The 27,111-nt window shown below is 36.0% G+C and overlaps 1 protein-coding gene across 1 annotated transcript; it reads left to right on the top strand.

The window, feature by feature from the left end:
- The first annotated feature begins 1,983 nt into the window (after window positions 1-1,983).
- Window positions 1,984-27,111, top strand: LOC120539484 (V-type proton ATPase subunit B, brain isoform). Its single transcript, XM_039769587.1, has 14 exons — window positions 1,984-2,162; window positions 6,295-6,350; window positions 8,651-8,749; window positions 9,888-9,981; window positions 12,441-12,518; window positions 12,675-12,814; window positions 13,581-13,682; window positions 13,792-13,889; window positions 15,601-15,724; window positions 20,572-20,722; window positions 20,809-20,891; window positions 22,481-22,585; window positions 22,708-22,837; window positions 25,804-27,111. Exons 1-14 carry the CDS (start codon window positions 2,024-2,026, stop codon window positions 25,938-25,940), a joined length of 1,536 nt encoding a protein of 511 aa, XP_039625521.1. The 5' UTR covers window positions 1,984-2,023; the 3' UTR covers window positions 25,941-27,111.

The following is a 27,111-nucleotide window of genomic DNA, read 5'->3' as shown; positions in this document are numbered from 1 at the left end:
CTTGAAACAGCTCATACTTGCATAAAAATTCATTGTTTAGCGGCTGCCAGTCACCACCAGGCCATGGCAGGCTCTGAAGGATGCCTTTGAAAACACTTGTTGAGACATGCTTGATGAGTAACAAGGTAAGCACATTGAAAAACTCAGTAATTGTATCACAGACAACATGAAGTTTGATGTGGAAAACACAATTCCCATAAAGACGGTGTGCCTTTTTTCCAACAGACCATGAATCACAAAAGACTTAAAAGCCCTACTGAATAAGATGAAGATGGCCTTCAGGTCTGAAGATAAAGTGGAAGCAACTCAAGAAGGAGAAAGTTCACTGCAAGGACAAACTGGAGTGCAAGTTACAGCAGACCAACAAGAAAGAAGTGTGGAATGGATGAGGACTATCACTGGCTCCAAGTGCGCTGTAAAGCAAGTTGAGGAAGGGAACAAAAACAGAGCTAATAAACTGAACCACATCTTTGGCAGGCTTTACTCATCCTTGTCAATTCAGCCCTTCCCCAATGCTGTTAGCCTCTGTGTGCAAGCTGAGAAAGTTCCTGAATCCCAACTGCCATCTTTAGCCTGTATGACCTAATTTCACACCTGTTAACACCTTGTAGTTAACCACAAAAACAGGATGGCCAAATTACAGTTTGCAAAAAAGTACTTATAAGAGCCTGCAGAATTCTGAAAAAAGGGTCTTTTGGACAGATGAGACAAAGATAAACCTGTATCAGAGTGATGGCAAGAGCAAAGTGTGGAGATCCAAAGCATACCACCTCATCTATTAAATGTGGTAGTGAATGTGTTATGGCTTGGGGGTGTATGGCTGCCACTGGCACTGGCTCACTCATCTTTATTGGTGATGAAACTGCTGACAGCAGGTGCACAATTTTGAAGTATATAGAATCATCTGCTTAATTTCCAACAAATGCCTCCAAACTCAGTGGATGGCGCTTCGTCCTACAAAAAGATAACGATCCCAAACATAAGGCACCACAGGAGCTTTTCAAAGCTAAACATTGGAAATTATTGAATGATCAAGCCAGTAACCCGATTTAAATCCTGCTGTTGAGCATGCTTTCCACATGCTGAAGAGAAAACTTAAGGGGAAAAGCCCCAGAAATAAGCATGCACTGAAGATGGCTGCATTAGAAGCTTAGCAGACAATCACCAAAGAATATACTCAGTACCTGGTGATGTCCATGAATCGCAAACTTCCAGCAGTCTTTGCATGCAAGGGATATGTGATAAAGTACTAAATAAGACTGCTTTAATATACCTGCCACTGCTATGTCCCATACATTATGGTGCCCTGATTTGGCAGGGGTAGGGGTTGTCAAGTAGAAAAAGTGTTATTTCTACACGGTGTTAAAATGTATGCAGCTACCCTTAAATTAAGGTATGCGATGTGCATTTTAATCACATCTGAATTGTTTGACTATTAATTTTAAACTGCGCAGCAGAGGGGTAAATCAAGAAAAATGCCTCAAACATTATGGAAGACACTCTTATCTATCTATCTATCTATCTATCTGTGATCCATGATGTATACCACTGACTTGTAACGTAACTTTTTATTTTTTTTATTTATTGTTTTAACGCTCCGTTACTGTTGATAACGAATCTTGTAGTAATGAATGAATAAATACCGTCGTTAAAGAAGGAAGATAGCATAGTCGTTGTAGTTTTACTCTCTGTTAAAAATGTTAGCATTGGTATCAGTTGATTATATTATATTTTTAATCCGTGCTTCAGGAAAAAATAAAACTAAAAACAGAACCAATACTTCATCATATTTAGGAGTCAATATAAGCCCAAACCAATGTATAATTATTATGTTACCAGCAAAGGCGCTTTGGGAGTTCAGCTCCGAGGAGCTCAGCAGATTCTTAACGACGTAACATCGTCAGCACCATGGCGAGCGCAAATTTGTGAGGGCGGTGTGGATTTGTGACGTAACGGTGCAGCAAAAGTCTGCTTGTGCGCACGCGCGCAGGCTTGCTTCAGTGTCGGTGACTAACGTTTGAAGATGGCGCTGAAAGCCATTCGGGGGATGGTGAACGGAGCTATGACCGAGCTTAGCTCCACGGTGAGCAGCGCCAGAGCTGCCGGGGCTCGGGAGCAAGCACAGGCTGTCAGCCGGGACTACATTTCTCAGCCGCGGCTCAGTAGGTAGTTCGCCGTGGTTGAGGTGGGGGAGGGATGAATAGCGGCCTCGATATTTGTCTCCCTTCAGCACAGATTACTGATGTGTTGGGCATGTTGTTATTTATCAGTATTAATACCCTTTCGTCGTGTCCAGCGGTATTTTGTGGCTGAATGGACGAGGTGAAGTTAAGTGGTTCGAGAACAGTTCTGGTTCTTTTTTTATTAATTTGCACATTTATGATGAACCCGATAAATGTTAACTGACCTTTCTTCACACTTCAAAAAATGTCTCCTATATTTAGTGTTGTTGTCGCTGCTGTTGGCAGTGTCACGAAAACCCTACGCGAGTTATTTACGCGAAGAAATTTTATAAATTTTTGTTTGAGAGGCCTCATCCGACCGCTTGATGCATCAATTCACTTGTATCCTTTACCAACAGTTCTGCAGCAGCACTGCACCCGGCTTCTCAGTCTCTGCTTTTTTATTGTTAAGATTATTATTATTAATAATATGTTCGTGCTGCATCGTTACATGTTTTTATAGTGCAAGACCAAATGGACCACACGCGCCAGCCTGCCCTCAGGCAAGTGACCTCTAGCCTCACTGGATCTAAATGTCATCTTATGTTCCATTAATTTGCTTCAGGATACATCATCATCTGAAAGCTAAATATTGTCTCCCTTCTACTCTTTCTCCGTTATTGCTTCTACTGTAGTGGGTGGGATACTTCTGCATCTCAGTCAATTGATTCTGCCCTGTTTATTCTCTTTCCTGGTTTCTTGTTGCATCTTTTAGTGACACCACTTTTTATGTTGGTGCACAAGTGGGATCCATACATATTGTTACAGTATTGCAGTCAGTTCCTTCATAGCTAGGTTGATGCCTATTGCTTATTACTTTGCTTGTCCTGCATTACTCTGTGGCATGTTTCACTTCACTCACTATACACTGAAATACCACCACAGTGCTATACAAAATTGTGTTAATTTGTCAAAGGAGAGATGGCAATATTGGACAGAATCATGATCAGTAACTAGTAGAGAGCAGACTATGACGTGACTAAACATAAACGAAAGAAATGTTTTTATATGAACATTACACTCTCTTCATGCAAGTGAAAACTCTTTAACAGTATTTTATGAGGGAATACAAATAAAGAGTTTCTTCGTAATTGAGTATATAGGTCTAGACCAGCATTGTAAACACAGGGATACAAACGCTATGATGAAAAACAAAACTGTGTTTAAATTATTTTCATCTTTAAAATGAGTATTAAAGACAATATAAAAATGGCAAGAAATCATTTGTTGTATAGGTACCTAAGATGAAAAAATAGTATTAACTGCATATCAATTTTACTTTGATTGTTAGCTTTATAGCACCTTTCATTGAGGCAGTTGTCTAGAACCGGGTTTCTTAAAGCATGGGTTGCGAGTTAAGATTGTATTTAATGGTAGTGTTTTCTGGATGGTTTGTGAATTGGGTCACGGTGGAGTGCTGACATTGTGTAAAACTGACATTGCTTCGATGATCATACTTGGCATTCAACAAGGAATGGGTCTTGAAGATCAGAACATGGGCAGGATTGGGTCAGACCCTGGTCTAGAAGAAATCAAGAATATAATTCCAAAATGAGTCTGAAAGAATTACACCAGATATGTGTAGCAGTGTGACCTTATAAACACATTGACTAGTGAAGATGAGAAGACAGCATACATACATTTGTGTAAATGATGAGTAACAATATCCTCCAACCCACCTATTCCAGTTTGGGGTTGTGGGTGGTTGGAGCCTGTCTTTGCAATATTGGATGCAAGGCAAGAATCAGCACTATATGGAACAACAGACCATCACAGGGGCCACACAGCAGCGCCTATCATGCACCACAGAGTCATTTTTGTAACCTGTCATGCACACCCTTGAGATGTGGGAGGAAAACTGGAATGTGCTAAGAAAAACTCAAACACACAGAATGTGCACACTCAATACAGAGGATGACCAGCAGCGGGAACTGTGAGGTTATCTCTGCTAACCATTTTACCACTTAGGAGAGGTGCTGACTTTATGGTTCGCAGCTGCCTTGGCCCTTTTATATGTGAAATTCTAATGGGGAACCCACCAGCTGTACGTTTTACACAAAGAACATCCATTCACTTGGTCAGTGTGCTGTCTGTAGATTTTATCAGCAAATAAATTTCTCATTCCTTGTCCCTGTGTTTTATAGTGGACTAGCTATGTAAGCCTATGCTGTAAAAACCTCGGGCTCCTAGAAACTATTGAAATTGTCAGAAAAAAAATTGAAATGCAGAGTCCGCGGTTTCTTTTTGCGGACGTGCTCGCCCTCCTTGTCTGTCAGTGGCTATGCGAGTTTTTGTCTCATTTGTCTTTCTTCTGCGGTTTCACTTTGGCGATGGAATTACTTTCAGCTTCATGCTGTAGCCTCGTACTTCCGGGCTGGACAGACAGACAGATATACACTCAGACACGTGTAGACATTTATATATAAAATATGATTTCAGATCAACATTGTATTGTAGATTCCCACATCTGTGAAGTAGTCAATGTGATCAGGAATGGTAAATCTGCCCAAACTATTTTCAGATTTGGTGTAGCTTTTTAGAAAAGAAAGGCAAATATTGCAAATATAAACAACACCCTAGTACTACAAACATTTGTGAAAGAATGGGTCACTCTCAGGAGCTCAGTGAATTCAAGCGTGGTACCGTGATGAGATGCCACCTGTTCAATAAGTCCATTCGTGAAATGTACTAAATATTCCACAGTCAACTGTTAGTGGTATTATAACAAAATGGAAGCATTTGGGAACAGCAATTCAGCCACGCAGTGGTAGGCCATGTAAAGAAGCACAGAGCATGGACAGCACATGCTGAGACGCACAGTGTGTAGAAGTCACCAGCTTCCTGCAGAGTCAATAGCTACAGACCTCCAAATTTCGTGTAGCCTCCATATTAGGTCAAGAACAGTGTGTAGAGAGCTTCATGGAATGGGTTGCCATGGCCGAGCAACTGCATCCAAGCCTTCCATCACCAAGTGTAATGCAAAGAGTCAGAAGCAGTGGTGTAAAGCACACCAGCAGTGGAGAAGTGTCCTATGGAGTGACAAATCATGCTTTTCTTTCTGGCAATCAATGGACGAGTCTAGGTTTGGTGGTTGCCAGGAGAAGGGTACTTGCCTGACTGCATTGTGCCAAGTGTAAAGTTTGGTGGATGGGGGATTATGGTGTGGAGTTGTTTTTCAGGGGTTGGGCTTGGCCCCTTAGCTCCAGTGAAAGGTCAGCATACAAAGCAATTTTGGACAATTTCATGCTGCCAACTCTGTGCAAACAGTTTGGGGATGGCCCCTTCCTGTTCCAACATGACTGTGTACCAGTGCAAAAAGCAAGGTCTATAAAGAAATGGATGAGCGAGTTTGGTGTGGAGGAACTTGACTGGCTTGCACAGAGCCCTAAAATGAGCCAGATAGGACACCTTTGGGATAAATTAGAGCAGTGACTGCAAGCCAGGCCTTCTTGTCAAACATCAGTGCCTACCCTCACAAATGCTGTCCTGGAAGAATGGTCACAAATTCCCATAAACACACTCCTACACCTTGTTAAATGGGTGGGCTAACCCCATAATAAAGCCTATGTATAAAGAATGGGATGTCATTTAAGTTCATGTATGTGTAAAGCCAGGCGTCCCAATACTTTTGTCAATATTGTGTATATTTTATATAACATATAGTGTATGTATATAATGCATACAAAACATATTTATATTTTAGCAAATATATTTTATGTGTATGCTGCACTTACTCTTTTCATATATTTCTAAGTACTGTATATTTTACTTGGCTTATATCTGGAAGTGCACTTAAGAATAAATTAAACATATATCTTTCACTTTCAGTGCTTTTCATACATTAGCATCCAGACCTGCAACTTTAAATAATTCTTCTTGTAAAAAAGCTGCCAGAAAAAATGTTACATATTATGTTGAGCCTTCAAATAAATACTGATTTGTAATCAGTTTGAATTTTGTGGGTTAGCCACTGTTTTGTTTGCATAAGAGAGATGGACAGCATGCCATTGTCAAGTAATAGATATGATAAATGTTTATTTATCAAGTGATTGTTTATTTTCCAATCATACAGCTTATAAAACTGTATCTGGAGTCAACGGGCCATTGGTCATCTTGGATCAGGTGAAGGTAAGAGAGAGTTGCTTCTACCAGTTTAAATTATTTTTGGTCCAGCTGCATTTATGAATCCTTTGTTTATTGGTGTTGGTTGAAAGTGCCAGATTAATTTTATTATTTAGCAATATAACCTTTCATGTTTGATCATCAAATTTTTTTGTACATTTGAAAAATAGATGTTATAGTGGTGAAGTAAGTACATAGTTCTACAGCCTCACATAACCAAATCATATGAGACTACCTGACACCGAATAAACCTGTCATCCTTAAAAAAAATTGAATTCCTAACTATAACTACTTTCCCTTTCTAGTAGTTGGTTTAGAGGAGACCATCTGGTCTATTCAGTCTTACACATGAAATTACAGGTCTCTGTCCGCCTCCATAAAATACAATAGATAGACATCTTTAATTGTGGAGTTGACACCTAGACAGTGTGCACATCCTACCCAGTGTCTTGTGTTTTTAACATGCACAGCTGGCATCTAACCATCCAGCTATCTCTGCACTAGAAACTCCTCCAATGTCCCCACTCCCCTATTGCAACCTACCTTTTCCTCTGGTTCAGCAACCTGAACTTAAGAGGCTTAATAGTAATCTTTTCTCAGATGTCCATCCCCTGGAAGCAACCTTCTGTCAGTCCATACATGAAGCAGAACTGACATTGCCATGCCCCTGTTTTTGAGTTAAACGTTTCTTGCTCTTTAAGAGTTTATATATGAATTTAATGCTGTTCAAAGCAAGTAGCACTTTGGTGCAGCAGCTACCTGCTGCTTCACAGTTCCAGAGTTCTAAGTCCAACTTTTTTTAGCTAAGACACTGCTTGTAGAGTTTTCACTTTTTTCATGTGTCTGCATGGGGTTCCTTAAAGTATGTGGGTCACATCCAATAGATTTGCTTGTTAGACTTATGTGTAACTCTAAATTGGCCAATTCTGAGTTAGTGACCCTTTAACATTTCCTAAGAGCCAATATCTTCTGTTAATAACTTACTAATGGCTTGTATTCAAACTGCAATATGTTGTATTAAGGGAATAAGAAGTAGACACGACCCAATTAATAGTAGAAAGTTGCTGTATTTATTTTATGTGTGTAAGTACTATAGCTACACAGTGGACATTTTCTTAGTTTGTTTTTGCATTGTTATATTTTTCCATTGCCCTGCCTCTGGAATATTAATTTGCATTCAATAATTAGTTTAATATTCCTGTAACATTTAGGGATCTGTGAGTGTATTTAACTTCTAATTTCAATTATTCAAAATGTGTTCTTTTAATTTTAATATAATGTATTCAACCAATATCATAATTAGTAGATAAAAAGTAGCTATTACCGAGAAACGTTATTTAGAATTTGTTTCCATTATTAACCAGATGGTATCTGCTGACTGAAAATAATGTCCATTGTTGTAGTGTGATGTAGACTGCCACCACTTGATCCTGATTTGTCTGTGGTATTTTGAAAGTCAGATTGCATTTATTTGTAATAATAAATCATTTCTGAAATTCACAGTGTCAAGAACATTTTTGTACTGTAGATTAAATAATATTTTATGCTCCATTCATTTTTTAAGAAGCACCAAACCACTTTCATCCTATATAGTGAGGGAAGTACCACTTTAATGTAAAGGACAATTGAAATTTGCTTTGTTTAATGAGCCTTTTTAAGCATGTTTTTGACAGACTATTTGTTTGAATGGATCTCTTTACTTGGAAATGTTTTCAGACAGGAAAAAATGGAAACAGTGGCTATGAGTTAGGGGACAGTTGGGGATTTGCAGAGCTGACTGGTAAAAATTTACTTAAGTGTGTCATAATGAATGGCTTTACTCTATCAAGCTCATGCATCCAAGAGTTCCATTGATAGTTAGTTTATATGTGTCTTTGAAGTCTATTGTCATGCTAATGATATATTTAGGTATCGGACAATGCAGCAGGAGAGGAAAGGTGGACAAAATGATCCTGTTTAAAATTGTTAGATTTTTTGTTAAAGTTTGTTACAGGGCAAAATACATAGTCACATAGTCTATTTGACAAGGTCTATTAATTGCTTCAAATAGCATGCAAATATAAATTTGAAGGATGTTGTATTTCTTTTGTCATCCAGGTTGTATTCTGCCAGGGATAATTATTTGTACCACTTAGCCATGGCCACTCATAAGTAGATTTATTGAGAGAGAGAGAGAAAGAAGGTAAATAGTAAATGCCATGGCATAAGTACTCTTTGTATATATCATTGTGTGACAGTAAGAAAAGGCAAATAGCACATTCTGTTTGTCAGCACTGATGATTTTTCATTTGTCTTCATTTCTCTAGTTCCCAAGGTATGCAGAAATTGTTCACTTAACACTACCAGATGGCACTCGGAGGAGCGGACAGGTTTTGGAAGTCTCTGGTGCCAAAGCAGTTGTGCAGGTAAGATAACTGTATTGACTAAAGCTGGCACATATTCTCTGATTATCCTTTGCATGTCTTTATCACCCTTGTTTAGGACATGGCCTTGGTAGTGTCACAAACTGTGAAAATCCTGTCAGTGTTCCTGTCAGTGCTCTTTTTATATTATTCTGCAGTCAGTGGCTGAAGAACATTGTTGGCTTCAATTTAACTATGCACTCAAAATGATCTTGTTTTAATTTTTCAGTACTACTTTTGTCTAAATCTAAAAGTGAAATTCATTTACAGCTAGTAACTGATCAAAATATCCAGTAGGTATTGGTTTTACTCGAAGGCTTATGGAGTACGTTTAGAATGCAACTTGATATCAAGTGACATTATCTAGAGCCACTTTTACACTAGCATCACAACCCTTTTGTACCGTTTTCATTAAGCCAGGTATTAAGTTCACATGGTGTTGATGAAAACTGGCAGATTCTGTTATAAAAACAATAAAGATATGCTTTCCAGACTATAAAAGAGGGGAAACGTGAAAATGCATTTACCATTTGCTTTGTTAATAATAAGATACATGATTTTAAAATGATCACTCACCTGTTGTGGACAACACATTTTTAGAAGGTTTGTTAGCTAAATGTTTCCAGTAAGTATTGTTTGATTGAAAATGAAGATTCATAATAAATTCTAAACAAGTTTTGATTGTACGTGGAAGTTAAATATTTGTTCTGTGTGGCTTTGTGAGCCACATGATCACATCCTTAATGCCCATACTGCTTTATGTGCCACCTACCCTTATCAACCAGAATCACAAAATGAGTTGGCTTTAAACTAGGTTAATGCCCTTCCAGTTCTTTTAAATGCTGCCACACTACAACCCTCCAAACACACTGGCTTACAACCACAGTTCTACTTTGATCGTAGTCTTTTGATAGGACTTAAATGACAACTCCCTTCTCAACATTTTCTTTTTGCAGATACTGTTTTGTGTCTACACAAAAAAAAGAATGTTGATTTGAAGCATGAAAAAAAATGCCTCTGCGCATAAGCCAAAACACTCAAATGAATTGGTTCTACTTCTAGTATAAATGGTTCCATTTGTTCAAAGAGCTGTGGTTGCATTTCTTTTTTATTTAAACTTTTTTTTAATATGATAAAACAGGTGTTTGAAGGAACTTCAGGAATTGATGCCAAAAAAACAAGCTGTGAATTTACTGGAGATATTCTTCGAACACCTGTATCTGAAGATATGCTTGGTAAGATATAATAGAGTTCTTATTCACATGGAAACATAGTGAAATTGTATCCATTTATGCAGCTAGTCATAGTGTGTAGTTTATGTCATTGCTTGTTGGCACATTTTTTCATGATGTAATATGCAGTATGTACTTTTAACTTCATAAATTAGAGGACGTTCAAACAGCTGTTCATCTCAATTTATCTCTCTCGTCAAGATGTGGACTCCGAACAGGAATTTGCAAAGTGATGCATTTTACATGACTAGAATCAACCCTAGAGTATGTTGTGTTGTTGCCACCTTAAATTAGACAAGAGACCCACAGCAGTGCAGTTAGGTTGCTTATAAGCTACACTGAAAATCTTTGAATTCTAAGTGTATTAGAACAGTACAATTAACATTATTGCTTTCTGTCATGAAAAGTAATCAGAAATGTACATTTGTATTCATCCTTTTCAAGCTGATCCTTTTTTTTTTTTTACTGTTGTCTTGGTAAGCCAGTCAGCCTTTATTAGTGTAATAAAAATCAACAAACCAAATATTAATGTAAAAAAGTGTGTCAGCAATAGATACTAGCTAGTGTATGGAAGTGTACCTTACAGTTTGTAGCTGCCACTTTCAAAAGGGACTTTACAAATCTAATAATGTTGTAATGCAAAACCAAAGACAACATGACAAAGGTGATAGTAACAGTAAAGGGTAAACAAATAATTTTAGGGTTGAGGTTTCGAAGCTAGTAATTTAAGTTATAATGTGCAGTGTGCAAGGGAGTTTACTTTGTCGGTGAACATCGTTGACTGTTGAAGCTTATAAATGAGGGAAAAGCAATTAACTAGCAAAACAATGGGTGAATCTTAAGTCTGAATTTGAGTGTCATTACAGACAGGGCACCAAAAGTAGATCTTGGAAGAGTGCTAAACAATAGGAGCCACAGTGATAAATGAAGGTTTGCATGGTGGGATTTTAAAACAGTAAAGCATGCATCACAAGGTGTTAATTTGTCTATCCAGTTTGTGTGGGGTAAGCGGTGCTTTCAAGAATTCAGGGATTTTAGTACAAAATTCTTTACAAGTAGGTGGCAGAGTTTTGTAGGAGACTTAAAAACTTTGTGGAAAAAGATAAAAGTACAATCATTTAATCTTAACAGCAGAAAAGGAAAGGTGGAAATGTAAATTATAGAATGCAAAGCTTTGGCTTCATTGAGAAAAGTTATGTAGTTGCAGTGTGCTTCTTTTTCAGATAAAATACTGCATATATTGAAGCATTATCTGTTAATATTTTGTTCTGCTGATTAATTTGCACATATTTTTCTATGTTATGTTGTTAAATAACATTTAAATAATGGGTTATAGGTTGCTCATATTTTTATACAATATTACAATTTTAGGATGTAAAAAGACTTGCAGATGTTAGGTTGAAGGAAAATCAATACATTAGGTAATGTAATATTTACCTGTAAATGATCTGTAGAAAAAAGTCATCATCAAAATTATCAACCAATAAAATGTAATAATAATTTAATAAAATTAATAAATTTAATAAAATTAAATAAAAGATGTCCTTCAAATACAAGAAAAAAAGAAAACTGATGCAGGATATTCACAAGCACTCCAGAGGTACATTTAAAAACTTCCAGGCCAATGTTGCATCAACCCAGTAAATGAAAATAAGCTGAAAAGTGATGGAATTCATGGTATTGAGGCCATGAAAAAAGCTGTGTTCTCAAAACAAGATCATTGTTGCCCATATTAGTTTTGCAAACTACCTTCTGAGTGATACTATAAACTCTGCAAGAAAGTTATTGGGATGTACAAGTCTGAAATTGATCTTTACAGTTTTAACAAAAAAGTAGCTTATCTTTAGTGGTAAATGTTGCAGTGGGATCTCCATAGTTTCCAGCAGCTTCCTTGCCCAATAATCTGGATGTTTTGACATCACTGAAGGAACTTTGACATTGGAATACTACAAAATAGTTCTGAAGGAGAGCACTGTGTTTGTGGTTTTAATTCAGACGTAAATGTAATTTTCATTGGTACAATGATCTTCAACATTGTAATGAGCAAATAAAGGCATGAAATGCTGTTTCATGTTTTAGGATGACTAAGTCAAACTGCTGATTTCGAACTAAAAGAAATATTGTGTCAAGGCCTAGTTTTGGCTTTTTGCGCATATAGAAAATCAGGAGCAGTTAGGCAAATTTTAAGAAAGTGTGTTTTAAATCATAGGAAGCATTTGGTTTGTTGTCACAGGTGTTAAACAATTTAACACAACTTAATAAATGAAAAGTTTTACTCACTTTTCCAGAGTTTTTTTTGTTAAATACAGTTTACGTGCATTAATTGAAATAGCACAAGAAAACACGACATACATTGATTTGTTGTTTTTTTACTTTAGTCATCACCAACTTTTCTGTGTTGTTTACTTTTAACACTTATCACAAAAGTTTCTGTTTTTCTCCCTAAATTTGGATGATAACAGGTCGTGTGTTCAATGGATCGGGAAAGCCTATTGATCGAGGTCCCACAGTTCTGGCTGAAGACTACCTGGACATAATGGGTATTTATGAATTTTTGTGATTGACTGAAATTTTAATTTCTTATGTTTATATATAGCACATATATAAATGTGCTTTAAAGCTTCTGTGTAGTCTTGCCTGTCTAGGTAAAACTGCTCTAAAACATATAACTTCAAATAATGCTTTTTGTTCTGTAGGCCAGCCAATTAATCCCCAGTGCCGCATATATCCTGAGGAAATGATCCAGACTGGCATCTCTGCTATTGATGGGATGAACAGTATTGCTAGAGGACAAAAAATTCCAATTTTCTCAGCTGCTGGTTTGCCACACAATGAGGTGGGTGAAGCAGATTTGATTTTTTTGTCAAATTTCTGTTTCCTATTTTGAATTTATTTTACTTTGTTATGAATTTATACTAGTAATACTTAAACAAGGGTTTATATGATCTACCAAGAATATTATTTGTGACAAGCTCTTCTTGACTGTTGGCAAAGTTAAATATGTTGAACACCTGCTTTTCACTGAGTAACTGATAGGAGCACTTGACGTTCTTCAAATAAAGTCTTGGAAGTAGTATCTTTGGTCTCCTGAAATAGGTAAATTTACATAAATAAAATAAGGGAGGTCACATTGATTCTCAAGGAGGAAAAAATGATGACGTTCATTTTCAATGTGTTTTGGAAAAAACATGATTCTCCTCCTGAGCTCTGTTGCCTTTCTGTTATTGAAATGACAAGAAAACAGTAAACAATTTTGTAGTTAGAATGGGTATTGGGAACCTTTCCTTACACCAAAACCATTAATGATTAATTAACTGTAACCAGTTGCTAGTCTACTGTATTGTAAGAAACTTGTGTAGTTTAAATCTCTATTTTGAATATTGCCTGGATTTTGAAATTGAGATACTGTGTGCTTGTCCCTTGCTTTCATGTTTTTTTAACATTTGGAAAGTCTTCATTTCTTTACACGCTAAACTTAGACTGGCCTACAGATAACTAATTAGACCTATAGTAATGCTTGGTGTGCTTTTACAGTCTTAAAGTCCTGCATATCATATAATAAACACTAATTAGTCTTAAATAATTTTGCTATCTTTACTTAGATTGCAGCACAGATCTGTCGTCAAGCTGGGTTGGTAAAGAAATCAAAAAGCGTTATGGATTACAGTGAAGAAAATTTTGCTATTGTATTTGCTGCTATGGGTGTAAGTATCATTCCATTCATTTTATAGTAATTTGGATTAAAAAATATCACATTGGAGTCCTTTATATTTATTGTATTTAAAATATTTTTGGCAAATTTGATTCTTATAGGTCAATATGGAAACTGCACGATTCTTTAAGTCAGATTTTGAAGAAAATGGTTCCATGGACAATGTCTGCCTCTTTTTGAACTTGGCTAATGACCCAACGTAAGTCCCAGTTAATGAACCATTCACAACTAAACTGAACTGATTTAGGTTGTATGGCTTTTACTACAGTAGACACACTACAAATAGTGCAATAAGAATGTTCAGAATATAGTCAAAACCCCTGGCAGTGCAAGAAATGAAAATAATATTTTGATGGTATTAGAGAAAAACCTGTACTGGCAAAAATCCCATGTTGTTTCATCGTATGTGATCCTGCATTATGGTTTGCTAAATGTTATCTTTCTACTTGTAAAGTCTAATGTGATCAAAGCTAATACTTTTGTATTAAGAAAGGTTATGTAAACACTGATTATGTGTATTTTAGAAGAAGCCATGCTTTTAGTAGAAAAAATTAAGTAAAAAATAATTAGGTAATTTGCCAAAAAATAAATGGAATTTATTGGTTTGCGTCAAGTTTATTAAACCAGGCGCAAATCGTGAGTAAATCACCAGAGATTAGTACAAGGTAGCAGCTTTATTTGAACATAAGAGCTTGGCTTAGTTTAAACTATGCAGGTGAGTAGTAACACAATATGCAACCTTGCAGAATGTATTAGAAGGAATAATGTTGATGAACTTGTGTCTGGATGGTGTTACATAGCAGTTCCACATGACCTTTACATGATCATGTCCAAAGCATAATATATCTGGGTTAACAATGACTGAATTACAAAATCTTTGGTAATCTTTTATCTTATTTTAATTAGAGTTTTTATTTTACTTTTATGGTGTTCACCCTATATAAATGTAATATTTGACCTTGAACAATCATGAAAGAGTGTTCAATATTTAGCCATTTTGTTTAGTTAATATTAGTTTACAAAATTGTGTAAGCATTTAAATCTTTATAATGCAGTATGAAAAAAGTATGATTACACATTCTGATTAAAAAAAAAATGGAAATAAAAGTGGCAATAGTCAAATTACTGTTCCCACATGTATCAGAAGTAATTACACAGTTGGAAAACTACAAAGGATCCTTAAAAATATTGAAAACTGTAAACGTTATGAGTTGAACTTAGATTAGGATTTCTTGTCCATATTTATGGAAGCAGAAAAAGCAGTAAAGTATCTAAAAGAGCCTAATTTTAAGGTAACAATTTTTTTGAAGTGCGTTCTGTGAAACAGCTTTTTTCCAGTTTAAGGTCCTGGGGACCCTCTATCTTTTTTACATTGATGTCAAATATAGAATATTAAAGTGATTGACTTATGCCATTCCGCAGTGGAAGCTGTTAGGATCTTGGTGATCCTAAATTGTCCCTAGTGTGTGTGCCCTGCGGTGGGCTGGCGCCCTGCCCAGGGATTTGTTCCTGCCTTGCGCCCTGTGCTGGGTGGGATTGGCTCCAGCAGACCCCCGTGACCCTGGGTTAGGATATAGCGGGTTGGACAATGACTGACTTATGCCATTCAAGTCACTTGAAAGATAACAGCATAAAAGTTCAATAAAAAGTATTTTTTAATTCTATTTTTTATATATATATATATATATATATATATATATTATTTTAACCTACAATATACACTGACAGCTACACTGATAGACAAATAAGTTAAAAACAACTTAATTTAATTGATGATTGACAATTGTTTTGTTTTCTCTGTTCTTCTTTTAAAGGAGAGAATGTTTTTGTTTAGATCTATGTTAGAGATACAGTTGCAATGAAATCAGCATTTTTATAATGACTTGCTTTCTTCTTTGACCATTTTACAGAATTGAACGTATCATCACTCCCCGTCTTGCTCTGACAACAGCAGAATTCCTGGCTTATCAGTGTGAAAAACATGTACTGGTCATCCTAACAGACATGAGCTCATATGCTGAAGCACTGAGAGAAGTGAGTTTAAAGATCTTGAGTAACAATTATTAACTTTATTTAGGTATTGTATTTATTTATCAGTGGCAACTCTGCTTTTGTGCATAAACTTCACAACTGTTTTTACTTTATCACTGGTGTTTTGACAAATTAAAAATTTCTATAACAGCCAGGTTAATGGTTTGAAGAATACAGTGCTTCAATTAATTGTCTTTACTGCAATTGGTACTGATACTGGTATTGTCAGTAATACTACTACAGCTTTCTTTTGAAATGTGCAATTTTGAGCTTATGAATTCTAGCTTATATTTTTGCAGTTCTTAAAGAAGTAGTAAGTTTGGAACATGTAGTTTTCTGTAGAAACAGAACTCCAGCAAGTCATTACTGAGCACACAGCAGAGGCATTCCACACATCATCCAAAACAGCTGTACAATAATTAGCAAGCAGATGTGGAACATTCAAAACATTTTTCTACGTTATTGTTTTTGTTGGCAGCACGTAGCAACAGTCAAGTACTCTAATGTAAGCTCTGAATCGGCAGACCTCAAGGACTAAAATAAAAAGAAAATTATTTGAAATATTTTTTCCAGAACTGTATTAATGTGCATTTGCATGGTCAGTAAAATAGGTCTTTAATAGGTTATAGTACCTTTCTGATGCTGAATGTCAGATCTTGCACATCAGTCTATTTAATGAATAACGATGCTGCAACTTAATGCCAGAACCTTTGTGACCTGTTCTCTCATTTTCTGTTGGATGCATGGCTTTGAAGTATCTGTGCAAATTAGAAGTGGATACCCCTTAGGTAGAGAGCCAATTAATGCAGATACAGCATTTAGCCTTACCTGCCGATACATGCATGAACATTTTGCTTGTTTTTTCTACTTTTACTCATTATCACTGTTTTCCAGCAGTGCCTTTTTAAGGTATTGGGAGAAATGTCCAAGTATGTCTGAGGTCAGTGATTTTCAGTTTCAGTCCTGGGTTCCTCTATGGCTGCATTTTTTTTTTTTTTGTCCCAACCAGTTCCTTCTTTTAATTGGACTCATCAATTAATTTAGCAAACTGTCATTTCCCATATGCTGTATTTTCTTGTTTTACTCCAGAAATTAAAAAAATTTGTTGTACTAAGTAATTATTGGATAAAGCAAGTTCTCATGTGTGTTAGACAAGGATATGATAGTTAGGGTTGGCTCCATGCCCTTTGGCAGCACCTGGACCCTCGGAACTGTTGAATACATGTCAGAGGTTAGCTGGGCAAATTATAACACACAGAGTCAGAAAGAGGTGGTGCTAACAATAAAGTGCAAAACATACAGTGCAGTCAGTACATACAGTCAATAAATAATTCATAAAAACAGGTGCTCTTCTATGAGTTAAAAAGTCCGTTCATAAGTAATCCAAATGGTTAAAAACAGGATAAAACCATGCGGTCATTGGGTCCTTTCATTCTGACTCCTTCTCAATACCAGTTCATCTTCTTCACTTCATCTCCCCAGCTCATCGTGCAGGTTGCTCAGCTGGTGGAGATACCAGCAGTTGTGGTTCCCACTTCCAGCTTCTGTCCTGTCTGTCCCTCTGTGTTTCCCGGACTGCTCAGAGCTAGCTGTCCTTGTCCTGTCTTCGACCACGACGACCTCGGTGTCTGTGAGATCCCAGGGAGGGAAACCTCCATCGTACCCACTCCTTTACAGTTATCAGCGGGGGACAGTCTACCTCTGAAGCATCAATTGCTCACTCCTCTGCAGGACTACCAACCACTCTGTCTCCTCTCTATCACATTGAACAACACTGATGCTGCTTTTTCACACTTCCTTTATTCCTTTAGATCTTTTCGACCTCTCCCTGTTTCCTGCACAGGCTTCCTTACACCCTTTTCAAGGAATGCAGGTGTGCTGGCATTGATTACATCCTCCAGAGCACTAAGGATACGACTGACTGAGCCATGTGCGTCTGCATTTGTTTGCACAGCCAGCCAATCACTGCAGTTCATACCCTGGAGTCCCTCTGTCATGCTGTCACACTTGTCTACTTATTTAAAATGGCACTATTGCCACGTACCCTGCTATACCACATAACTCTCCTCATAAAGCACCTGTTGCACAGGAAGGTCCTACCCTTTCCAACCAACACAGTGCAACTGGTGGCCAAGGAGCATGGCTTTGACCCTCTTGCACCTGCATTATACTAACAGTAATAAAAACAACTAAAATGCACTGTGAAACCCCATCACTAAAACAAACCTAAGCCCCCTTTTTAAAACAGGATTTTAAAATGAATGAGAACTTTAAAATTCAATAAAATACAAGCAATCAATAAACAGTCCATTAAAAGTTCAATTATTCAAAATGTCTTCTTTAATGAGTCAGTCACCACATCCTGTTGCTATTTCTTCCTCTCCACATCTTTGTTCCACATTGCCACTGGCTCATCCCACTGCTCCAACCAAATTGGATTGTCCGGGTCAGCTCCACATCCTTTGGTAACACTTGAACTTGGAACTGTCGATAACATGTCTGAGAATGAGCCAAGCAAATGAGAACACATTCTTTAGCTTATTTTGTTGTTTTATGTATTGTGTTTGTTAATATTCAGGTTATTTAAGCTATTACTTGGTAAGTGGATGCCCTTTAGTATTTAGTATCATTTGCACCTGTGTCTCCTTCACTGATTGCTACTTATTAATATTTTGATACAATTAAGAGAGCAAATACCTTAGGGGGAAAAGGGAAATTAAAAACGAAATGACAAATCAGACTTATGCTTTTAAAATGATGACAAAAAATTCTTTATTTCTCATAAATGCACATTTCACTCAATGCTATGTGCTGAAAATCTGAGTCAATGCTGAGATAAAAATTGCTACTCTAAATAGGATAATCAACTGATGTGTTACCCACTTGCACATATTCTTGTCAAATCTACAATGGGGCTTTTTAATTATTTTCTTTTTCTTTTCTTTTTTCTTGTGAGAAAAATTTCATAAAATATTTCATAATCTTTCATCAGTTAGTGAATCTGGTATCACTTTAGATTAGGTGCCCCTAATTATGTTGTACTTATCATGTAATTACCTGTATAATTACAGAGTAACTAAGTACTACATTATTTACCTTGCACTTACTGTGTAATACAGTGTAATGCTATAATTATGTACTCAAATGTAACTGTATTGTAAGTACCTATGTATATAAATTATGAAATAACAAATTACAATTAAGTGTTTAACAACAGCATTACATTGTGTTACACAATACATACAACATAATTATACCTAGTTACCCTGTAATTATACATGTACAGTGGAACCTTGGATTGCGAGTAACTTGGTTTGCGAGTGTTTTGCAAGACGAGCTAAAATTTTTAATAGATTTTGACTTGATAAACAAACGATGTCTTGCAACAGGAGTAGTACGTATACGCTTTGTCTGCCAAGTGCCACATGATCACAACTGAGCTGATGGTTCTTCTTTCTCTCACTGCGGAAATTGTGGGTAATCATCTCCCATTCTCCATCTGAGTCGGCTTGCCTCACTCACATAGTCAACATCTGTACGAGTGTATACGGTTTACTATAGCATGGTGACCACATGTGAGTGTTGTAACGTATGAGTAACGTGTCTTGCACCCCAAAACACAAAGCTGAGTCTCAGTACTATAGCTACACCAGTTTTATTCAGCTTGAAACAGGAACAGCACGGTTATTTATTGTAGCAGGATCTACCACTAACTACACACAGACATAGCAGTCAGGCAGGGTCGGGGCAAAGTAATACTGTGCCCTGCGCATTTATAATGTTCCTGTATTACCCATCAATGGCAGGCGCTTATAGCATGTCCACGATCTTTTCAGATTCGCTTTTATGGCCTAAGCACTCGTCCTGTTGGGTGGAATCCCAACAGAGTTTAGAAACTCATTCACACCAGCCATGATTCTTTTCAAAGGTAAAGTGCAGGTTAATTTGTTTTATGTATTTTTACTTTATATTTTGTATTAATAATTTTTATATGAATAGTTTTGGGTTGTGGAACGAATCATTTGAGTTTCCATTATTTCTTATGGGGAATTTTGCTTTGATATACGAGTGCTTTGGATTGCGAGCAAGTTTCCGGAACGATTTATGCTCGCAAACTGAGATTCCACTGTAATTACATTGTAAGTACAGCATAATTAGTGACACCTAATCTAAAGTGATGCCGTGAATCTGTAGCAGATTTTGTTAATTTATCACTGAATTTTGTTTAGTATCTCAGGGTGCTAATTTTTCAGTACATAATTTCAGCATTTAGCATTGATGATGGGGCTTTACATTTACTGTTTCAAGTAGCTTACATGTTTTTTGCTTTTTGAGCCAGTACATTTATGGATTCAAATGAATTTACTTTTACATATATAATATATTGTAACTGCAATGCCAGGTTGCATCCAGCCGAGGATGATTCACCATAAATGTGAACTGGCATTCAGTCCAGCAAATTAACAGTTTCAGAGCCAGCAGTAGGGGATACTTTGGTAAGCCTGCCAAAGACACACGCATTTCTAACTTAGTGTGGTTAAAGTTGTCAGTCTTTATGATAATGAGCTATTTAAAACACTATAAATTGGAGATAAATCCATTGGGTCTATAATGGCAAACACTGTCCATATATATATATATATATATATATATATATATATATATAGTAGTGAAAAGTCTGAAGGTTTTTTTTTTATATTTTCCGAATTAAACCATTGACTTAGTATAAGAACACACTTGCTGTTGTTTTTTTTTACATTTGTATATTTCTACTGTATTCATTTTTTTCCCCAGGATGTTGCTGTGAATATAAATAATGTAGGTGCTTCTACACGTTTAATTATTTCCAGGTTTCGGCTGCCAGGGAAGAGGTACCAGGTCGTCGTGGCTTTCCAGGTTACATGTATACAGACTTGGCTACAATTTATGAGAGAGCAGGCCGGGTTGAAGGCAGGAATGGATCAATAACACAGATTCCTATTTTGACTATGCCCAATGATGGTGAGTTTTCTTAAAATCATGTAATTCATAATTATTACTAGGAAAATTGTGACATTTTCATCGTTTACTTGTTGTTTTTCCTTTAGATATTACTCATCCCATCCCTGATCTGACAGGATATATTACTGAAGGCCAGATTTATGTAGACAGACAGCTACATAACCGACAGGTTTGTGTGTTTAAATAATATATGTGTAAGTGTCTATGTATGTAAATATGTATATATATTTTATTTCTAAGTAGCCTGAAATACAGGACATGGTGAATTTGTCACCAAATTAATATAATTTTTTTTTTTTTTTTTTGCAATGAGTTTTATTATGACAACAAAATTGTCCTTTTTTACATATATGAAATAGATCCTTTTCTAGGGTGGCACAGTGGAGCAGTGGTAGCGCTGCTGCCTCGCAGTAAGGAGACCTGGGTTTGCTTCCCGGGTCCTTCCTACGTGGAGTTTGCATGTTCTCCCCGTGTCTGCATGGGATTCCTCCCACAGTCCAAAGACATGCAGATTAGGTGCATTGGTGATCCTAAATTGTCCCTAGTGTGTGGGTGTGTGTGTGTGCGCCCTGCAGTGGGCTGGCACCCTGCCCGGGGTTTGTTCCTGTCTTGTTCCCTGTGTAGCTAATTTTTTTAGCCATAAAAATATTAATAAAGTGCACTTCCAAAAGCAGAATAACTTTTGTTTAAAGTCTGAGACAGCTAATTGCCCTAGACATTTTTATATTTAAAGTCATTTTATATTGTAAATGCAGTATCACATTTACAATGGAACTTTACTTCCATTAATAATACTGATTGTGTTTTATCCATCCATTTCTAACAAGTATATATAATAGTTTGTGGTCAACATGAGCCTGTCACTATACTGTTCTAGTTATTTTTAGTGTTCGTTTAAATATGTAAAGACAATAATTACAGCAACACATATATGATAGTAAGTAGTATTTGTCTACATTTATCATTCCCTCCAACACCTCAACATTACATGTTGTCCTTTTTTCACATGATTGATGTTTACTTTTTTGATGGTTGTTAAATGTAGGGCAGTGTGACAGCTTCATTTTGCCTTTTGAATTTAACTTTTCCTGGAAACGGAATATCAAATAAAGTATATGTTGCATTTAAACAAAAAAGTATGAGAATGTATCCATAAAGACAACACTGACAAGAATATGAAAAGAAATACATTAATGTTGAAAATGTCTGGATGATTCCAAATTTTTAATGTTTATGATAATAGTAGAGTGTTGTACCATGTTAGCCATTATGGATACAATGAGAAGTGAAGCAAAATGACACCTTTTATTGGCTAACTGGGTGACACTGTTCAAACTGTAGCAGAGACAAAGTTACAATTCTGGCTATAGTCTGTCTTATAATGGTCTGTTTAGCTTAGCACTTCAGCAAATGCCAACATTTTCAGAATTTAAACAAATAATTCTAATGAAAAACATATCTTTTTGGGGAATTGCAAGCTGTTTAAGAAAAACAAAATATGCAATAGATTTTTTTTTTAATTTAAACTGTCTTTTCAAACTAGTCAAACTATTTTAAGCGTTTTGTGTATGTGTCATAGTCTCATGTTAACTTGCCTGTTGAAATCAAAAACCATTAGAATGGCTTATTTTATGCTGTATATGATCATAGTAAAAATATTAACATTCAGTCATCCTTCAATATTAGTCTAGAAATTTTTGTGGTCTTTTAAAAATATTCTCTTCTAAAATAATGAAAACTTAAATGTTTTTTCAACAGATTTACCCTCCAATAAATGTTTTGCCTTCTCTGTCTCGATTGATGAAATCAGCCATTGGTGAAGGGATGACCCGCAAAGATCATGCTGATGTATCGAATCAGCTGGTTAGTGTTTGTATTTTTTTTTTTTCCATAATGTTAGCCTTTCTGATGGTACATGTCTGAAACACTGTTTGCTACTACTACCAAGCCTCTCCTTATTAATGTGTAGTTGTTATTTTCTGCAGTATGCTTGTTATGCTATTGGCAAAGATGTGCAGGCAATGAAAGCCGTGGTGGGAGAAGAGGCTCTGACACCAGATGATTTGTTGTACTTGGAATTTCTCCAAAAATTTGAAAAGAATTTCATTTCTCAAGGTACAGTAAGGCTTCAGTTCCATTGCTAATCATTGGGTAAAGAGTCTGTTCCAGATTATTATATTATGAATTGTTTAATCCACCTCAGATTTATCTTTTTGTAGACCAGAATACCAAACTAAAAATACTATTCAGAAATACATTGTGTTTAAGGGATAGCTTAGAGAGCAAACTAAATATGTTCTACATTAGGAATGTTATAGATATGATTTAACTGAAATTATAAAAACGAGCCATTTGGAAAAGTGAAAAGTTTTGGTAAACCTGAAAACAATGTTAAGCCAACTATCTCTATATGAATGAATAAATGAAGGTGTTAGAAAAAAAAATGTTGGTTTAAACTTACTCAGTCACCTGACTTGAACCACATAGAAAATCTCTGGTGGAATATGAAGAAGGCGGTTATAGCATGCAAACCCAAGAATATTAGTGAACTGGAGGCCATTGCATATGAAGGAATGGGCTAAGGTTTCTCAGGAACATTGGCAGAAGCTGGTATCTGGCTGTGTGCCACGTTTACAACAGGCCATAACAGCAAAAGGGTGCTCTACTATGTACTAAAGATGCTTGTCATGAAGGAGTTGAATAATTTTGAGACTGCAGCAGCCATTAAAAGTAACATTTTTGTGTTGATTGTGGAGAAAGCACTTGTAATATTAGTTGTGTTGAGCTATTTAATTTGTTCTTGTTTTGTTTATGTGTTTGTTTATTGCATATGGCAGAACATTTGTAAATGTAGCCAGTAAATCTAATTTGCAATGGGGGTTGAATAATTTTGAGTGCAACTGTACGTAGGAGGTAATTAGGCCAAAATTTTCAACAAATGTGTCTAATAAATCTCAGTATCAAATCCAGTTAATTCAAAAACAAAGTGCAGGATCAAAATAAGAGTCACATATTCCATTTTTCTGTCCCTGCTTAAATGAATATAACATATCCATTTATCGGGGTCTTCATACCAACAAAGAAAAAATATATATCTTCCAAAGTCAGTGCCATTTCTCCACAGTTCATCTAATAGTGTCTTCCCCTTAACTCGCCGCTCGTAAATTGGCAGAGGAAAAAAAACATCCAGATGTCAGTTTCTATTCTTTGTTTTCTCAGTTTCTTTTAAAGAACCCTTGTCATGAGTGTGGTTTATTTAAATCCTGCTTATCTAAGTCGGTGTTGCCGAATTTCTTCATTTTTTTTTTATTGTGCGCCTTTTTTTTCTTTCTTTCTGCATCCATATTCATATCTGTGCAAAGGTATTCACAGCTCCTCTGCCTCTCACTCTAGAAACTTCCCTGAAGTACATTCTCCTTTAATGACAATATATGCTATAAACTACTATTTTATATTAATTTCCTTTAGTTGAACTCCTGCTGATTATATTCAATGAATAAAACAATTCTGGCAATTGGGTTTTGATAGTTTTTTTTGGATTTTGTTATTGAAGTGGGATCATTAAACATCTCAAGAAATGAACTTTTTTTCAATTCCCTGACATCTTTCTGAAAAAAACAATCATATCTATAAAAATAAGAAACAGCTTTCTGTACAGTATTTGTATGGAAATAAATGCATGTCTGTCTTCTGTGCAGTATTTCCCACGTAAATCTAATATAGCAGTGGGGATACACCTTTATATAGGGTAAAAAGGCTGAATGGAGATTCCCACTGGAAAGTATTCCTCTTGGTAACATGACTATTTTTATTTTAGTATTTAAATGAATTGCTTATTGGTATTGAAGACCATTGATTGCTATATTGCATATTACTCTTCTGGGTAATTAAAAAAAAAAAAAAACTTTACTGAATTATTTAAGTAACAATAATAAACAAGAAATAAATAAGCAACTAACAATAAATACATAAATACAAACAATAATTTTAATTTAAAAATAGTTGTTAGAAAAAACTGAGTAAGAGAGCTTGTCAAAAGACATTCATTTTTTGTAGGTGAGTAGTGTCTTCTTTCTTGTTAAGAGCACATATTATGTACAAAAAGTACATCCCAGACATTTTAATAACTGTTATGGGATTAACATTAACATGAAACAATAAAATAAAATTGCAGTGGTAGTTTTTTTTTATTTTTTTTTAAAAAACACATACACACAGTATGCTGTAAGTTTGTAAGTTATACAGCCATAGTGAAACCGCATACCACAACAGTGTTTTGGTTGTGTCACTATTTAAACACAAAGTTCTAATATAATCGAAATTCCTACAGCAAGTCAGTCTAAAGTAAAAAAAATGTTGACTGCTCTTATTGACACTATGTATCAGATTCTGTTTTTTTTCCATACCTTGTACCATTTGTTTACATAGAAATCTATTCATCTATCTATCTAAATGACTGTTTATAGAATAAACCTCACAATCAATAACATAACATTGTCAAACCATCTTAATCTTATTCTGCACAAAAGGCAAAAAGTGGCACCATGTCAGTCAGAGCTTCACCATCTCAGACTCTAAAATATGAAGTGCCAGCTACATGTTGGCTTGCTGTCCTTTCAGCCTCTCAAACATGCTATGCCTCCTAGTTCCTTGTTCATTCATTTTTTCTACAAAGAACCGAGCCTTGACTTGAAGTGGTTGCCACACAATGTATGTCCCCTCGAACACTTGTCATCCTTTGCCAGTTGCTGGGGAAGTACACAATTCCTTAGTATGATATTTGTCTGGTCCCATTAGTGTTTAGTTCACTTTCTAGAATTTGCTTATAATTAGCTTATTGGCCAATTTCAAATCATTCATCTTTTATGGAGAAAAAATTCCAGAGAAAACTATGTAATTATTATTTTGAAGCAATGTTTGTTTTTCCCTCTGAACTTCAATGATTTACAAAACAAGTCCGATTTTCAGATTTAATATCAAGTTATCTAGTTAAAGAAATGGGAGAAATACTATATTTGAAACTATGAAAATGTGAATCTCTGTTTCAGTGTTGCTTTATTTTGGCATTTGTTTTACTTCAGGTCCCTATGAGAACAGAACAGTATATGAAACACTGGACATTGGCTGGCAGCTTATGAGAATCTTCCCCAAGGAGATGCTGAAACGGATTCCACAAAGCACTCTGGCAGAGTTCTACCCCAGAGACTCCAAACACTAGCATCCTTTCTCGCCAACCCTTTAGATGTTTGTGCCATTGTGTTTGTATTTTTGTTATTTTTTTTGTTGTTGTAATGCTGTCAGTTACCCAACTAAAACATCTCCAGCAGAGTTTTAAATATCTGTAAATGAAGCCCTGTGCTTCTTTTATGTACTGGCCAAATATTGTATTTATTTTCTGGTTTTTCATGGTTGGGTGGGGGAACAAAAGAGAACATATGACAAAATGGAATTTTTCTGAGTAGAAGAGTATACAGACCTACCTATGAAAAGTAGAACACATGCTGCTTTACTGAATGTGGTGTAACAGGGCCACCAACACCAAGTGTACAGAAGTGTAACAGTGAAAACTCTTACTTGCATGTGCTCATCAACATGCAACATGTCCCCACTCTCCACTGCCATGATTACTGAGTTTAACTACTTTAGCTTAATACTTCTGTCTTTCCTAATATCAATAGCTACCTTGCCTTGAAACATCTATGCCCCCAACGTGGAACAAAATGGAGTTAAACTCCTAAATATATCATAAGTGAATGTTTATTAATTAAATACATTAAGGAGAGAATGAATGAAAGGAGGCCATAAAATATAAAATAAGACCACAACCTAACTTTCTATCGGTTCAGGTTCTTGTGTAACTAGTGCAGGTAATTTGCCCAACTCCACAAAACATGACATCCCTTTCTATCTTATTCTTTATTTACCGCATTATAAATTTCCCTCTCTTTCTTTCTGCTTGCCAGTCCTTTTCCCTTTTCTTTGACTAGTGGTCTGGCATGGAGAGGCCATTAAACCAAACCCCAGAGTTACTGTGAATTCAGTCACTGCTACCCTGTCTAGGGTTGGTATTACTGCTAGAAATTTTCCTATACTGAGTTCAAATCCGTAATAGATTCTATGATGTCTGTTCTTTGTAGTAAGCACAAGGTTTACACATATCCCATGTGGGTAACCCTTGTGGTCTTAAACGGTATATAAAAAACTGTGTATTGCCACTATTTCACAGAATCGAGGAAGATGCAGTGTAGATGCACAGGCACTGCTGATAAGGGACCATTGTTTTCCTTCATGCATTTTTGTCAATGTGTTTGTGGGTGTTTTTTCTTTCTGCATTCATGCACAAATTTAAATGTAGAAATGGCATAAAATTCTACTTTTAAGGGCAACCA

This window comes from Polypterus senegalus, chromosome 11 (genome assembly GCF_016835505.1).
Source record: "Polypterus senegalus isolate Bchr_013 chromosome 11, ASM1683550v1, whole genome shotgun sequence".
Lineage (NCBI taxonomy): Eukaryota > Metazoa > Chordata > Cladistia > Polypteriformes > Polypteridae > Polypterus > Polypterus senegalus.
The sequence above is the reverse complement of the archived record's forward strand: the minus strand, read 5'-3'. Positions and strand labels throughout refer to the sequence as shown.